At 37.4% G+C, this 16,592-nt stretch overlaps 1 protein-coding gene and 1 pseudogene across 1 annotated transcript; one reads left to right on the forward strand and one right to left on the reverse strand.

Annotated features, from left to right (window-relative positions):
* Nucleotides 1-2,557: 2,557 nt before the first annotated feature.
* Nucleotides 2,558-3,678, reverse strand: LOC135730183 (4-galactosyl-N-acetylglucosaminide 3-alpha-L-fucosyltransferase 9-like; annotated as a pseudogene).
* An 11,032-nt stretch (nt 3,679-14,710) lies between these two features.
* LOC135729977 (4-galactosyl-N-acetylglucosaminide 3-alpha-L-fucosyltransferase 9-like) lies at nt 14,711-16,333 on the forward strand. The gene is made up of 2 exons (XM_065247879.1): nt 14,711-14,848; nt 14,970-16,333. The coding sequence occupies exon 2, from the start codon at nt 14,998-15,000 to the stop codon at nt 16,108-16,110; it is 1,113 nt and encodes a 370-aa protein (XP_065103951.1). The 5' UTR covers nt 14,711-14,848; nt 14,970-14,997; the 3' UTR covers nt 16,111-16,333.
* Nucleotides 16,334-16,592: the final 259 nt, after the last annotated feature.

The following is a 16,592-nucleotide window of genomic DNA, read 5'->3' on the forward strand; positions in this document are numbered from 1 at the left end:
TGACGCGTGATGCACATAGGTTCAAAAATATTGGCAGATATTTTTGCTTGTTTTATGCACAAATTCACTTAAATTTGATATTTTTGGTCTAAAAACTAGACTTATTTTCTTGGGTCGTTTTGCTCATCAAGACAAAGCATCTTAATTTAAGATTTTTTTTTTCTTGAAAATCATTTTTTGCAGTGTACTGATAAATCTTAATTCTTAATCTTAGTTCTCTCACTAAATCTTAAATAGATTCTGTCATTTACTCACTCTCATGTTGTTACAAACCTGTATAAATGTCTTTGTTCTGATGAACACGAAGGAAGATATTTTGAGTAATGTTTGTAGCAAACCGATCATGAGCCCCATTCACTTCCATAGTAGGACAAAGAACACTACGGAAGTGAACGGTTGGGTGGAGATGCACGAGATTGATACTGTCTCTTAACGCAGGATGAAATCTTTCGGGCAATAGCTCCATCATGTGCCAACAAATCAGAAATTTCTTTCTCATGACAATAAAGCTGAGATGCAGATCATCTAACAAACCAGTAATTATACAGTTGCTTCTAGTTCTCTCACTTTGTCAACTTGGTGTTTTGGTCAACGAAAAGACAGCTTATTTCAGGTTCTTTTTTGTAAGGATAAGTCTCATATTTTTTATCCTGTCCAAACATTTACATGAAAGAATAATTTTGACACTAGTTAGTATGTTGTTGATATACTTTGTATATCATACCCATGATAACGGAGTATAATAATAAATACATATGATTATATTATTAAGTATTAGGGATGCACCGATACCGATACTGGTATCGGCCTCGATACCACATTTTCTAAAGAACTCGTACTCGTTAAAAGTCCCCCGATACCTGGAATCGATACCACAGTCTGAGAAATGTCTATGTTTGAGCAGCGTGTAAGGGGTTAATGCCTCGTGTGTTGTCCAAAGAGGCAGAGTTTAAAACAAACTGGAAAACTAGTCCTTTGTTTTTTTGTTAAATTATATGACTAAAGCTGTTACCTGTAAATTTAAATCATGTTTTTTTTATTAAGTACTCAGTATCGGTAAGTACTGAAATGCAAGTACTCGTACTCCAAAAAAGTGGTATCGGTGCATCCCTATTAAGTATACTTGGATTCGTTGTGAACCAAATTGGCCTTTACCATAATATTCTATAAAGTATGTAATTATTTGTATGTATATGTAATTTAAAGTTCTTAATATGACAGTATGTGCACAGTGTTACGACTACCTCTTTTACGGCTGTTATTGTCTAGGGATTTTGGTAGCGAACACACAGACATGAATAAATTGGAACATGCATTGATTTTGGCGTGTGTGGAGTAATGAATGAAACAGACAAAAAACTGCTTTTAAGAAAACTTTAGTGAAGAATGTAGTTTTCTGTGATACTGTTCAGTAGTTTGTTTCATCTTTTTTTTACAATAATGAAACCATATAATAAATCACACTCAAACTATATACAATGTGAGAAAAAAAAAACTCAACAATGTGAGACGTGAGCGGAGCTTTAAAGCAAAGAAATAAATAAAACAAAAGACCTACTATCTCCTACCTAATCAACACTAATCTAAAGAAAATAAAACAAGAAAATAAATCTTCAGCGTAAACGCCAGCTAGCTACACTCACTAACAAAACAAACATACAAAATAAAGCTTAACCGCTCCTTACCTGATGTCTCTAAACAAAGTCATCCTACATGTTGCATTTATGTACATCACGTGACATACTAGCCTCGTCTCGACACCGTGAGATAAAGGATTAAACACAATAATCACACCTCAGAGGGAGAGAGTGTGAAAATAGCAGTTTGCTACAATAATCAATTCCGTTTCAACAAACAAATGCAACGAATAGAGGATGGGTTGCGGTATCAGTTCAGGAACTTAAAATATACTAAGACACAAAACGCAAGTGATAAGAAACGAACGATGAGCAGCGTGACAAACGAGAGCCGTCAAGCAGGAAGTGACGCGCCCTCCTGTCCCTTTCCCCTTCCGCATTCTTATGGGGCATGATGACTCCTGGTAGGCCGGATGGCAAACGTCTTAATAATGATTGACAGCACCGGCGTCCAATCATGAGCTCTGCAAACACAAATAGTCACAACAAGGAAAACAGAAGGACGAAACGCCCATCATGACACAGGATGTAACACACAGTATGAACACTAGGGGATGCTCTACACTAGTGGATACATTTCGACTCCTGTCTTCTGCTATGCCTATTGGTTAAAGAGAGTTAATATAAGTACTCTTCATTTTGTCAGTCTTTTCAGAACCTGTGATTGCACTGGGAGCATCTTGACCAGCTGTATCACATTGTAATATGATAGCACCATTAAAATGGACTGCAAAAACTTGTAAGAGAGAGGTAAAGACTGCTGGTATTTCAATATTAAAGTGCTGCAAAACAAAATATGTACATTTGACCAGAAGACAACAGTGCTGAAGATTATTTATTTAAGAATATATATTGAAAACTATGATACACATACATTAACATATGCATTATTGTAATAAATTATCAAAATACCCATAACACTAGAATCTGAGATGACATAAGTTGAAAAACCATTTATAGATATCGTGAGCTTCGTTATATTCCTTGTGTCATAATCACAGGCCGTACAAATAGCCAGAACAAACTCTTGGTTCTTCAATATTAAATGAGGTCGAGCTGAGAAATGTCTCCTCCAGTTAAAGTTCCTGCGATATGCGTCGTCATCGAGGTCCAGACGGATAAGATATTCTGCTAGTGACTTTGCATCTGGAAAGTCATCCACATGAATAAATGAGTCACCCGGTATAAACCTTTCATAGTTTTTTCGAGGAGGTCCCAGCACCACAGGTACAGTACCTACTGCCAGAGGTCCATTAAACTTCTCAGTGATGTAGTCTTTGTGAATGGAGTTCTCAAAGGAGAGATAAAATTTACAGCTGGCTATGGTGGGAAAGTAGTCTTTATAGTCCAGGAACGATCCATAAGCTTTTCCATACACGTGTATTTTGACATGCTTGCTAAGTTCTTTATAGTAAGCGTTTCTGGTGCCAACACCTGTCCTGGCTCCATTGTTACTCACAACCCAACAGATGAGTTTTTCTTTTTTGGGAATTTCAAAATCCTCATCTGGGATCTTTCTGCTGGTCAGTCGTAACCGGACAGGAATGTCAGAGTCCTCTCTATAACTGAGAGTCAGATTAAACAGGTTTTCAATTCCTGGTGTTTTCTGTGTGTTGTGTGGTGATTCAACATTCATCCATATCCACCTTTGGAAAGAAGGGCGAGGAGATGGAGGAAGTGTGGACAGACTAATAGCTTTATGAAAAAGCAGCACAGCATCCGTGTTGTTGTAGAGAGATCGATCATCTGTCAGGTGACAGCCGTCAATGTTGTAAATAGTTTTACAGATATTCAGATAAAATCTATCTTGAGGCCAGACCCATAACAAAAGAATCGGTTTGTCAACCACTGCTTCATCAAGTGAGATGTTCTTCTCTACGTGGTGTCTACTTGAGTCTGGCTTAAATGAAAGTTGTTCGGGTAGACAGAAGGTCTGAGGTGAAGTCCATAAAAACATGACGGTGAAAGAGATGAGACCAGCGACTGCCAATATAACAGCTAGACGACACAGCTGAGACCCAGTCGAATGTGTGTTCAACATTTTATGGCTTAAACAGAATGAATTTGGTCTGTATTATAAACAAGAATAAAAACAATGTCTCTTTAAAGAAAGGCGTGTACAATATTAATGTATTTCAAATAGACTTGTGAGTAACTACATTAATTACTTACCTCTATAAGAAGCTGTTCATATATAAATAAAAGAAATGTTCAGCTCTGTGTAAGCAAACAAAGCCACACGTTGGATTGCACAACATGCAAAGACACAGAACTAAAGAAGTCTGTGAGCTTCTGTAAACATGAATTCCACTGGTGAACTGCATCTGTGTTAATATTGCTAACCATGAAGGTCTTCACATAGCAGTGTCTGCTTTGGACCAATCACAATTCATAATGCTAATATGACAATGAAGTTCCAGTGAGACACATAAAGCAGTTAAATAAAGCCGACATAGTCACTACAAAATATATATAAAGCACACAAGGATCAAAGTAGTGTCTTGTATTCTATAAAAAGTCATAAAATCTTTTTGTTATTGTTTAAACAAGGGTTCTTATGCTGCGTTCCAGGCAGGTTTTTAAACCCGTGAGTTACGACTTCAAAACCACGACTCACGACCCTATGCGTTCTAGGCAGCCTGTAAATCGTGTTTTTACAACCTTCTACCGGTGAAAGTGCACTGGAACGGCAGTCAAACCCGTGACTTCCCACCCGTGAACTCGTACTAGATCGATGTACTCCCAGTTCAGAGTCGTGAGTTGTGGTTTTGAAGTCGTGAGTTACGGGTTACAGGTTGCCTGGAACGCAGCTTTAACTCTGGCCCTGGAAATCCACATTCATGCAAAGTTTAGTTTCATCATTGATCAAAAACACCTGAAATGTAATCAAGGTCTTCAGGAATACCAGAAAATTGCAGGCAGGTGAGTTTGATCAGGGTTAGTGCTAAAATCTGGAGAAAAACAAATACCCAGAGTTGAGATCCTCTGGTTTAAGCAATCCTTTACAAACCCAGTTCAGCTGCAACGGTCCTTATGTGACATTTGGCAAGCTCCTGTTGAAATGAGACATCTGAGATGTTCAGATCTCACTTATTCGGTTCTTTGAACACTCCTGATGATTAGTATGGCAGGTTGAATTATTTGAGATCATTGCACATGTGCACTGCAAGAAAAGGCAATACATATCGATGGTAGAAACACTGATCAGCAACACTGTGATTGGCCGGTTGTGACAATGGCCAAGAACACGCCCATTTGTTTAACCCTTACAGTGCGCGAGCTATTGATAAAAGATATTGTGAACTTTTTATGAATTTGTAAACCCATTTAAAGCTATTTTTAACATAAAATCACCCTACATAATGTAAAATATTCTGTGAAAATATATTTTTGATATCTATACTATGCTTGTTAAAGATTAAAATGAATGATTGTAATCAAACTTTGATGCTCGTTAGGGTGGCCATCCGTGCCAGTTCCGCCGGACACGTCCCGAACATGTTTTGGGGTTCGTTCTCCGGAAGTCGCGTTGGTCGACCGCATATCAAGGTTTAATATTTCGGGTTTAATTTCAGAAAAGCAACCGTTACATTTCAAGGTAAGAATGAAACTGCAATGATTGTATGTCTTAAAAGAAATAAATCTTAATTTTCTAATGTATTTTAACTGAAATGTGAGAACCTCGATGGTCGAGCAACGCGACTTCCGGAGAACGAACCCGAAAACATGTTCGGGACGTGTCCGGCGGAACTGGCACGAATGGCCACCCTAATGCTCATAAAGTACTTTAAGTCTACTTTATTCTTTCTCTTTAACGCGGCAGACCGGGTACTGGTCTGAAAATGACTTAATATTAGAGTGACCATACGTGCCATTCTTCCCGGATGCGTCCTGGCCAGGATTTCGGGTGCATCTTCCGGAAGTCGTTTTTTTCGAACGCATACATCATAGAGAATTATTATTATTATTACAGAAAGGCAACCGCTACATTTCTTTGGTAAGAATAAAACTACAATTGTATGTCTTATGTTTTTAACTGAATGGCATATGCGGTCAACAAATACGACTTCCGGAAGACGCACCAAAATCCTGGCCAGGAAGAATGGCACATATGGTCACCCTAGGTTTGGCAGCCGATCTGTAGTTAAGATTGTATACACTATATCAGGGGTCTTCAACGTTTTTCAGGGCAGGGACCCCTTATTGTAGATGAGAGAGGTATGGAGCAGGGACCCCCTGATACTAAATGTATAAAACAGAGATGTTTAAGTAAGCAGTAAGGTACAAGAGGCTGCTTTTTTGTATAAGGCACAAAGCAAAGTGGAGTAAAGTACAACTACTGACCAATCAGAATCAAGGATGTAAACTAACTGTTTTATAAATAGAAACAAACCATATTGGCACACAGCAATAATATGTTAATTAGCGCTATTATGCTGCTGCTGCTGATCATGTAAAAACATACATTTTAACAGATTGCGCTTACAAATAAACACCACACAACAACCAACCATACCTAAAACGAGACCAGACAAACACTGAATCAACAAGGCAGTCTTTATACAAAACAGGTGATGAGGGACAGGTGATGGTGATAAACAATGACGATCAGGTGAGGGAGAGTGGAGGATGCTGGGAAATGGAGTTCAATTGACAATTAAAGGGGAAACAACAGTAAACATGCAGGAAACAGAACGGGACTGTGACAGTATACACCATCTGTCTGTTAACATTTTTAAGTCATTGTGGCATTCCTATAGCCTAATGCACTGTGGTGAATCCACCCTTACAAGACAAAGACATGTTAATGTTCATTTAACTTTGAACAAACTGTTGCCAGTAAATATCATATATTTAAATATACTGGCAAACAACTGCGTGACTATAGCCCTTTTTGGTAACGCTTTAGATTACAGCCCGGAAAGTACTGGGTAAGTACAGCGAATTTACAGCGTATGTTTCTGTAATTATAGTTAACCTATGAAGTACGTACGTGTAATTATGGGAACAATTTATAATATTTGGGGAATAAGGGGTAACAACCAGGAAAAATACAAATAATATATGCAGTAAAGTACTGCATAAGTACAGCGAATTTACAGCATACATTTCTGAAATTATAGTGTACTTATAAAGTACATATTTGTAATTTTAAGGGAACATTTTATAATATTTTGGGAACAGAGGGAAAAAAAGGGCCACTTTAATTTACCCGCAGATGTTGTATTTACTCTGTAACTACGTGAAACAAGGGGGTAACAAGTGCCACTTTAATTTACCCGCAGATGTTATATTTACTCTGTAACTACATGAAACAACGGGGTAAAATGTTTTGACTTAGACTGTTACAACACAAAACAATGGTATATTTACACAGTAACTACAGAAAATACACTCTTAAAAAGGATGTGTTAATTTTTACACATCTTTGTGTTAAGTTTTTAACACATTATGTGTAATTTAACACATTATGTGTAATTTTGTGTTAAAATATAACACAAGTTATGTTTTTATAATATTTTAAATAAATTGTATCGTACTAATAAATAGCATAAACACATTAACTGTATTTCAAGTTTTGTTGTTTAGTAATCTCCATCATCATGCATCATGAAATGATAAAATATATACCCCCGTGGTTAAAAAAATACTTAGCCTAGGCCCAAATATATTTTAATTGCCTACCTATATTATTCCAAAAATATATGTGGTGTATGACTATGATTGAATGAAGACCCACAGTTTGCAGAATCCATGTGAAAGCAGCCATGGTATGATGCCAGTGCGATCACCACGCACCAGCTATATGTGGAGAGGAGTGTGATCGAGCCAATTCAGTGAATGTGTGTGTTCTCGCTAAATTACTCTCAAACATAAGATTGTTTTGCATGTAGCCTACGCCATATCACAGAGGCCTAATATTTGAATCGTTAGTGCGAAGTTATGAGTTACTGTATAAATAATTTGTAATTTCCCACGTTTTTAGCATATATACATGCCATATAATATTAAAATAGTTAGCCCTTAGTTATAAAATACTTACTGCATATATTATTTGTATTTTTCCTGGTTGTTACCCCTTTGTTCCCCAAATATTATAAATTGTTCCCTTATAATTACATGTACATACTTCATAAGTATACTATAATTACAGAAACATACGCTATAAATTCGCTGTACTTACGCAATACTTTCCGGGCTGTAATCTAAACCCACTTTTTTACAGTGAAGTGCATCACATAAAGTGATGGGATGACTTTGTATAGGCCTACCACATACGTTTACAGTCTAACCTCTTAAGCACAGAGGTTATTTTGGGGACTTTTGGGATAATTTTACAGGAAACCCTTTGAAATTACATAAAACTCTGTTGAAAGTGCTAAATATATGTTGTCAGTCCTCTAATAAACACAAAATTAAGTACAGGACAACCTACACTAAACAGACCATGTAGTATTTTGTGGCTGTGGTATCTGAGACAGCTGACGCTCAAGTTTCATGGAAGTAAGACTATTTCTTACTTCATTATTCATTCAACGATTGTTGGATATGTCATGAGAATAAAACAAAAAGAAAAATATGAAATATAGAGATATGTGAATATTAAATAATTTAAAAAGAGGGGGGGGTGATAGTGTAAATAACTTTCTTACAGTAAAATATATGTCAAAATTATGCATATCTGCAGAAAGTAGAGATTCTAAGCTTTCAAACAGTATCTCATATGGTAAGGTAACCAGATTTTTTCAATGAAAACCGGGGACATTTCCTAGTTCAATGGTAAAATCTCATTGAAATCAGGCTTGTTATTATCCATGAATTAAAAAACAGGGACAAAACATTTTTCTCTGTTTTTGCATTTTTATTGTTTTAAGCTTCTTATTCAACTAATGAACGTAATTACTGTCATTTAAATTCATTTTAATTTGTTCACAGAAGATATTAAGTGCCTAAGTGCCATCACAGTTACTTTAAGTTTCTTCTTCAGCAGTTTTTATAGCAACACATGGAACAGAAGGAACAATGGCAAATGTATTTAAAACGTTTTAAAACATATCTGCCCTACTAAACAAGTTCAAAGGAAACTATTCCATATATTTCTCAGATGATTGTGTTTCCAGTGGATTGCTCTGTCCATCCTTTGGAAACACAATCATTTTGTCTCTTGTTTGTCTCTGATAAAATTGTTTCATTTTTTTGCCATTTGTCAAGTGATTCACCTCTAAAGATTTTATAACATCATACAACATCAACAAACATAGAATAGAAGGAATAACTTAAAATCTATTTAAACAAAATGTAATGCTAATTGTGTTGTGATTAGTTCACTGGTTGTCTTTTGCCCTACAAAACAAGTGGTAAGGAAACTAGTCCACATATTTCTCTGATGAATGTATTTTTCTGAGGAAACACCCTCTCAACTGGTGCATTACTCCCTGGCAAACACATGATAACTGATGACAATTTAGAGAGGTTAGTATTTTGAATATCTTCTTGAAAGACAGTGAACACTGTGCTCCATCTCTGACAAAGTGGTGTTTCATTTTTTTTCCATTTTTCAAGTGATTCACCCTTTAAGAATTCTTGCAAGCAAGTAACCCATAAAATAGTGCATCCTCATTGATGGTCACATTAGGGCATTTCTCCTGCAGTGTGGCTACTGCCTTCTGAATTTCTTCACGGTGAATTTGCTTTTTCAAAAGGAGACATTGCAGGTCGTCAGTGTGCTTGCTCCATGCTTTCATGTACAGTCTTGTTCAAAATAATAGCAGTACAATGTGACTAACCAGAATAATCAAGGTTTTTAGTATATTTTTTATTGCTATGTGGCAAACAAGTTACCAGTAGGTTCAGTAGATTCTCAGAAAACAAATGAGACCCAGCATTCATGATATGCACGCACTTAAGGCTGTGCAATTGGGCAATTAGTTGAATTAGTTGAAAGAGGTGTGTTAAAAAAAATAGCAGTGTGGCATTCAATCACTGAGGTCATCAATTTTGTGAAGAAACAGGTGTGAATCAGGTGGCCCCTATTTAAGGATGAAGCCAACACTTGTTGAACATGCATTTGAAAGCTGAGGAAAATGGGTCGTTCAAGACATTGTTCAGAAGAACAGCGTACTTTGATTAAAAAGTTGATTGGAGAGGGGAAAACCTATAAAGAGGTGCAAAAAATGATAGGCTGTTCAGCTAAAATGATCTCCAATGCCTTAAAATGGAGAGCAAAACCAGAGAGACGTGGAAGAAAACGGAAGACAACCATCAAAATGGATAGAAGAATAACCAAAATGGCAAAGGCTCAGCCAATGATCACCTCCAGGATGATCAAAGACAGTCTGGAGTTACCTGTAAGTACTGTGACAGTTAGAAGATGTCTGTGTGAAGCTAATCTATTTTCAAGAATCCCCCACAAAGTCCCTCTGTTAAAAAAAGGCATGTGCAGAAGAGGTTACAATTTGCCAAAAAACACATCAACTGGCCTAAAGAGAAATGGAGGAACATTTTGTGGACTGATGAGAGTAAAATTGTTCTTTTTGGGTCCAAGGGCCATAGGCAGTTTGTGAGACGACCCCCAAACTCTGAATTCAAGCCACAGTACACAGTGAAGACAGTGAAGCATGGAGCATGATATGGGCATGTTTCTCCTACTATGGTGTTGGGCCTATTTATCGCATACCAGGGATCATGGATCAGTTTGCATATGTTAAAATACTTGAAGAGGTCATGTTGCCCTATGCTGAAGAGGACATGCCCTTGAAATGGTTGTTTCAACAAGACAATGACCCAAAACACACTAGTAAACGGGCAAAGTCTTGGTTCCAAACCAACAAAATTAATGTTATGGAGTGGCCAGCCCAATCTCCAGACCTTAATCCAATTGAGAACTTGTGGGGTGATATCAAAAATGCTGTTTCTAAAGCAAAACCAAGAAATGTGAATGAATTGTGGAATGTTGTTAAAGAATCATGGAGTGGAATAACAGCTGAGAGGTGCCACAAGTTGGTTGACTCCATGCCACACAGATGTCAAGCAGTTTTAAAAAACTGTGGTCATACAACTAAATATTAGTTTAGTGATTCACAGGATTGCTAAATCCCAGAAATTTTTTTTTTTGTACAAAATAGTTTTGAGTTTGTACAGTCAAAGGTAGACACTGCTATTTTTTTGAACACACCCCTTTCAACTAATTGCCCAATTGCACAGCCTTAAGAGCGTGCATATCATGAATGCTGGGTCTCGTTTGTTTTCTGAGAATCTACTGAACCTACTGGTAACTTGTTTGCCACGTAGCAATAAAAAATATACTAAAAACCTTGATTATTCTGGTTAGTCACATTGTACTGCTATTATTTTGAACAAGACTGCATGTCACTGCAGTTGTGAAGAATGATTTAGATGTTTTGAGAAAAGAGTCTCTAGAAATTGCTCCATTGTCCACAAGCTCTCTGAGTAGTCCTCTCACCAAAACAGGAATAAAGTTTTCATCACATCTTGCTATCAGTTTAGCCTCGAAGTTCTTTAGAACTGCAGCAGACTCAACGGCACAACGTTCCTGTCCTTCAAGCATCTTAATTGTTTCATGGAATACAGTTAAGTTCCCATGTACAAAGCAGGTCAGCCAAAGTTCAGTCAGTGGATCTTCAAAGATAGTTCGTAGGTACAAAGGGCATTTGTCTTCTGAAAGAAAAAAAGTTTTTAATGGCTTATACATTTGCAGCACTCTTTCAATTGCAGGGAGCATGGACAGCCAGCGAACATTACTGTGACCAACTTTTTTGTGGCATTCTTGACCAACAAACTCACAAAAGCTTTTTAGTCTTTCGACTAAAAAAAATGAAAATATCCAAAGATTTTTATGAGCAGGTACTCAACATCAAGGGGGATCATATCCAAAGCTGTTCTGGCTGTGTTATGAATGATGTGGGCAGGGCAACCTAAGCCAATTAAATCTCTCTGCAGAGCATTTTTTATTTTTGTATGGACATTCACCCTACCAAGTCTATTTAGTCCTCCAAAGTTGGTGTTGGTGTTATCTGCAGAGAATGCTACCATTTTGTTTTCAAGCTGAAATTTTTGAACAACCACCAGGACCTCAGCTGCAATTTCCTCTGCGGTTTCCCCTTTCAATTCAATCAAATCCAGCAGTTTTGTTTCCACAGATATGCTGCCATCATATATCTTGCAATATCTGACTACTACTGGCAGCAGCTTTACAAGTCCATGGTTGGACGCATCAATGGACAAGGATGCATATTCAACCTGATCTAGGTCCTGTGTTGCCAGAGAAGTTGCCCAGGGTGCAAACACATTACTTAAAATTACTTCACATTTTGTTCTAGCACATGTTAACTTTGGCTCATAGAACTTCCGTGTCAGTTGTGCTGTGCAGTCCATTGATCCGTAACTGTGATTGTGAGGCATGGTGTGGTAAGCAAAAACACCCTCCTTCAGTGCTAAATCATATTCTTGCTGGGAGGGCTCTACCGTCTTGAAGAATGAGGTAACTGAGGGCAAACCAATGCTTTTTTGTCTGCTGATGTTCTCCCTCCACTGGCTATTGAAAATTAAGAATTGCAAATGGTACAAAGAACTGCTGTATCATCCAGACCTGGGCCGAGATATGGAAATTCTTTCATCATATTGTCATTAAAATGGCATTTCCGTTTCTTCGAAAGGGCCATGGTCCCTTCTCTCCCTGCTCTGTCAAAATGTTTGCAACAATCTTCTTATTCTCTTATAACATGCTTCTCCTTATATATGTTCTCCTTGCATCCTTTTCTTTGCTTCACACCTTCATTATTCTTCCTTAACCTATCATAATCAAAATAAATTTGTTTTAATATTTCTATTTAATAGTTAACTATGTCTTTAAGCATTCAATATGTACTTGTTAGGGGTGTGACGGATCACAAAACCCACAGTTCGCATCCCACAGTTACGGGTTTTGAGGCACGGATCGAATCATAAGAACAAATAAAGGAATTACAAACATTTATAAAAAGAAGTTAGTCTAAGAAGTAAGGTCTAAAATTAGCATTAGGTACATAAATCGTATCAAATGAATAATAACACTGTCATTATTGTATGAATCAAATATAATTATTATTTTTTAGAGCTACAGAAGTCATTTTCTCTTTGTTTTGGGTAGTTTGACTTACATTAAAAATCACTTGAATGTTAACATTTGCAACACATGCAAATGATAAACTTTCCCTATTTAAATTTGCGCATTAATCCACGAATCGCATTTGATCCGACACACCACTAAGTTAGTAATTGTATAGATGAATATTATTTTTATTTCGAATCACTGCACGTGGTAGATGTCTGGGAATTGTGCGCTAGATGAAGAAACACAGGAATATAATATTATATTTAAAACTGCAATGCAAAATACCGCTCCCTTCAGTCACTGCTATAGTAAGTACATTCACAACGTTAACGTTGCTTTTATTTAACATGAATAATTAGTTACCTTGAACCTGATAACTTTGATTTTTTTTATATTTGATGATTACTTCATTGATGATAACTTTGATGATGCCTTCATGTCTTGTCGTAAATTCTTCATCTGTGACTGACATGCGTCATGCGACCAAAACATCTGTATAGCTCGCAGCGCCCTCTGCTGCTTGCTCTGGTACTTTGCAGGCTATGTTGATCTGGCTTGTTCCGTATATTTGTTGGTTGCTTTGAACACTGTAAAACGGGGACATTTCCGGGGACAGCTCCAGTCGGGGACAGAACACCAAAAACCGGGACTATCCCCGGAAAACGGGGACGTCTGGTCACCTTATCATATGGGGTACTGGGTCCATGACAGACCATTATAAATTAAAAGAATATTTTATATTAAGTAGGGTGGCCATTCGTGCCAGTTCCGCCGGACACATCCCGAACATGTTTTCGGGTGCGTTCTCCGGAAGTTACGTTGGTCGACCGCATACGTCATCAAGGTTTACTATTTCAGGATCAATTTCAGAAAAGCGTTACATTTCAAGGTAAGAATGAAACTACAATGATTGTATGTCTTAAATTGAAATGAGAGAACCTCGATGACGTATGCGGTCGAGCAACGCGACTTCTGGAGAACGCACCCGAAAACATGTTCGAGTATGTACTTACAGAGCCTACCAACCTCCTCAACTGTTATAACCTACATGTTTCTATCAAATCCTCGAGCGGAGCTATGACCTGTCAAAGTTTGGCGCAATGTTAAGTCAATGGGGTTTTAAGGTTGTTTTTCACCCCCCCCCCCCCCTTTTGGAAATCCTGCACCCGATCATTTATAAAAGTTATAGAAGACGTGTCCTCAATAAGTAGGTTGGTTTGAGCTCTCCTTTTTATCAGTCTACAGAAAACCGTGCGAGATGAGTTAGGGGCCAAAATTGTGTCCAGATATAAGAATAATATATAATATATAAATAAGTATGAGCAATAGTAATAAGGATGCTTTGCATAAATGCAAGCACCACTAATAATAAGTTTAAGTGAAACAACAGTATGTTGGCTTTCTCAAGCCAACATAATAAGAAATAGTAAGGGTCCAAGAATGTACCCCTGTGGAACCCCACAGAGGACTCTTGCTGTATTAGAATAGCAACCCTTTAAACAAACAAACTGCCTTCTATTAGAGACGTAATTTTTTCAACCATTTACATGTAATATCATGAAAACCATATGTATACATCTTTTCCTGACAGAGAGTGAGGATCCAGGCATAGTCCAGGAACTGGCCAAATGTCTAGCAAGGACCATCGTGGCTAAGCTCGGTTTGAAAAGGATTGTTCCAACCATAACAAACAAAAATAAGATTTTATGAATCTTAAAAGAATAAAAGAAACTGCCTGGATCCTTTAGTACTTTAGATATATTTTGTAGTGACTATGTCAGTTTTGTTTAACTGGTTTAGGTGTCTCACTGGAACTTGATCTGAAGGGGTAGCACTCAATGTCATGACATCATTGTCATATTAGCATAATTCATTGTGATTGGTCCGGAGCAGACACTGCTGTTCAACCCATGTGAATACCTTCATGGTTGGCAATATCAACAGTGACGCAGTTCCCCAGAGGACATCATGTTTACAGTATATCACAGACTTCTGTTGTTCTATGTCTCTGCATGTTGTGCAATACAACGTGTGGCTTTGTTTGATTACACAGAGCTGGAAATTTCTCTTAATTATTCATAAGGAGCTTCTAATAGAGGTGAGGAGTTATTTGATCATAATATTAAGCTTTTACTGTACTGTAGTCTATTTGAACTACATTTATATTGTACATGCATTTCTTTAAAGAGACATTGTTTTTATTCTTGTTTGCGATACAGATCAAATTCATTTTGTTTAAGTCATAAAATGTTGAACACAAACTCGACTGGATCTCTGCAGTGTCGTCTAGCTGTTATATTGGCAGTCGCTGGTGTCATCTCTCTCACCGTCATGTTTTTATGGGCTTCACCTCAAACCTTTTGTTTACCTCAACAACTTTCATTTAAGCCAGACTCAAGTAGACACCACGTAGAGAACAACAACTCACTTGATGAAGCAGTGGTTGACAAACCGATTCTTTTGTTATGGGTCTATCCTGAAAACTACAGATTCGATCTGAATATCTGTAAAACTGTTTACAACATTGACGGCTGTCACCTGACGGATGATAGATCTCTCTACAGCATCACGGATGCTGTGCTGCTTTTTCATAAAGCTATTCGTCTGCACACACTTCCTCCATCTCCTCGCCCTCCGTTTCAAAAGTGGATATGGATGAATGTTGAATCGCCAACTAACACATGGAAAACAGCAGGAATTGAAAATCTGTTTAATCTGACTCTCACTTATAGAGAGGACTCTGACATTCCTGTCCGGTTACGACTGACCAGCAGAAAGATCCCAGATGAGAATTTTGAAATTCCCAAAAAAGAAAAACTCATCTGTTGGGTTGTGAGTAACAATGCAGCCAGCACAGGTGTTGGCACGAGAAACACTTACTATACAGAACTTAGTAAGTACGTCTACATACAAGTGTATGGAAAAGCTTATGGATCGTTCCTGGATTATAAAGACTACTTTCCCACCATAGCCAGCTGTAAGTTTTATCTCGCCTTTGAAAACTCCATTCACAAAGACTACATCACTGAGAAGTTAAATGGACCTCTGGCAGTAGGTACTGTACCTGTGGTGCTGGGACCTCCTCGAAAAAACTATGAAAGGTTTATACCGGGTGACTCATTTATTCATGTGAATGACTTTCCAGATGCAAAGTCACTAGCAGAATATCTTATCCGTCTGGACCTCGATGACGACGCGTATCGCAGGTACTTTAACTGGAGGAGACATTTCTCAGCTCGACCTCATTTAATATTACAGAATCAAGAGTTTGTTCTGGCTATTTGTACGGCCTGTGATTATATAGGAAGACACAAGGAATATAAAGAAGCTCACGATATCTATGAATGGTTTTTCAACTAATTTCATCTTAGACTTTAATGTCGGCCTAGAGGTATTTTGATCATTAATTACTGTATGTATACATTACATTCACTTTAAGAGAAGATGCATCGTTTTCAATATATAATATACTTTATATAATATCTTCAGCACTTTGGTCTTCTGGTCAAACATTCATATTTTGTATTGTATCACTGTTAAATTGTAATGCTAATATGCTTTTTTTGCATATTTCATAATTTGTCCTAAGTCATCTGCTTTATAAAATAAAATGTACATGTGTTCATTATTCTGGTACTTATTGTCCTTTGTTAATGTTAATGGACCGATGTAGATGAGTCATAAGGGTTTAACACAGCTTTGCCCAAATTCACCAGGCTGTCTTCGAGCAAAACCAAACACCTTGATAAACAGGTTCAACTGTGATGTGTACAGCAGATTAAGCTAAAAAGTTGGCACAATTTTTGAGAAAACAAAAGAGTCACGTGAAGAGACATCACGTG

The sequence above is a fragment of the Paramisgurnus dabryanus genome, chromosome 11 (assembly GCF_030506205.2).
Source record: "Paramisgurnus dabryanus chromosome 11, PD_genome_1.1, whole genome shotgun sequence".
NCBI lineage: Eukaryota > Metazoa > Chordata > Actinopteri > Cypriniformes > Cobitidae > Paramisgurnus > Paramisgurnus dabryanus.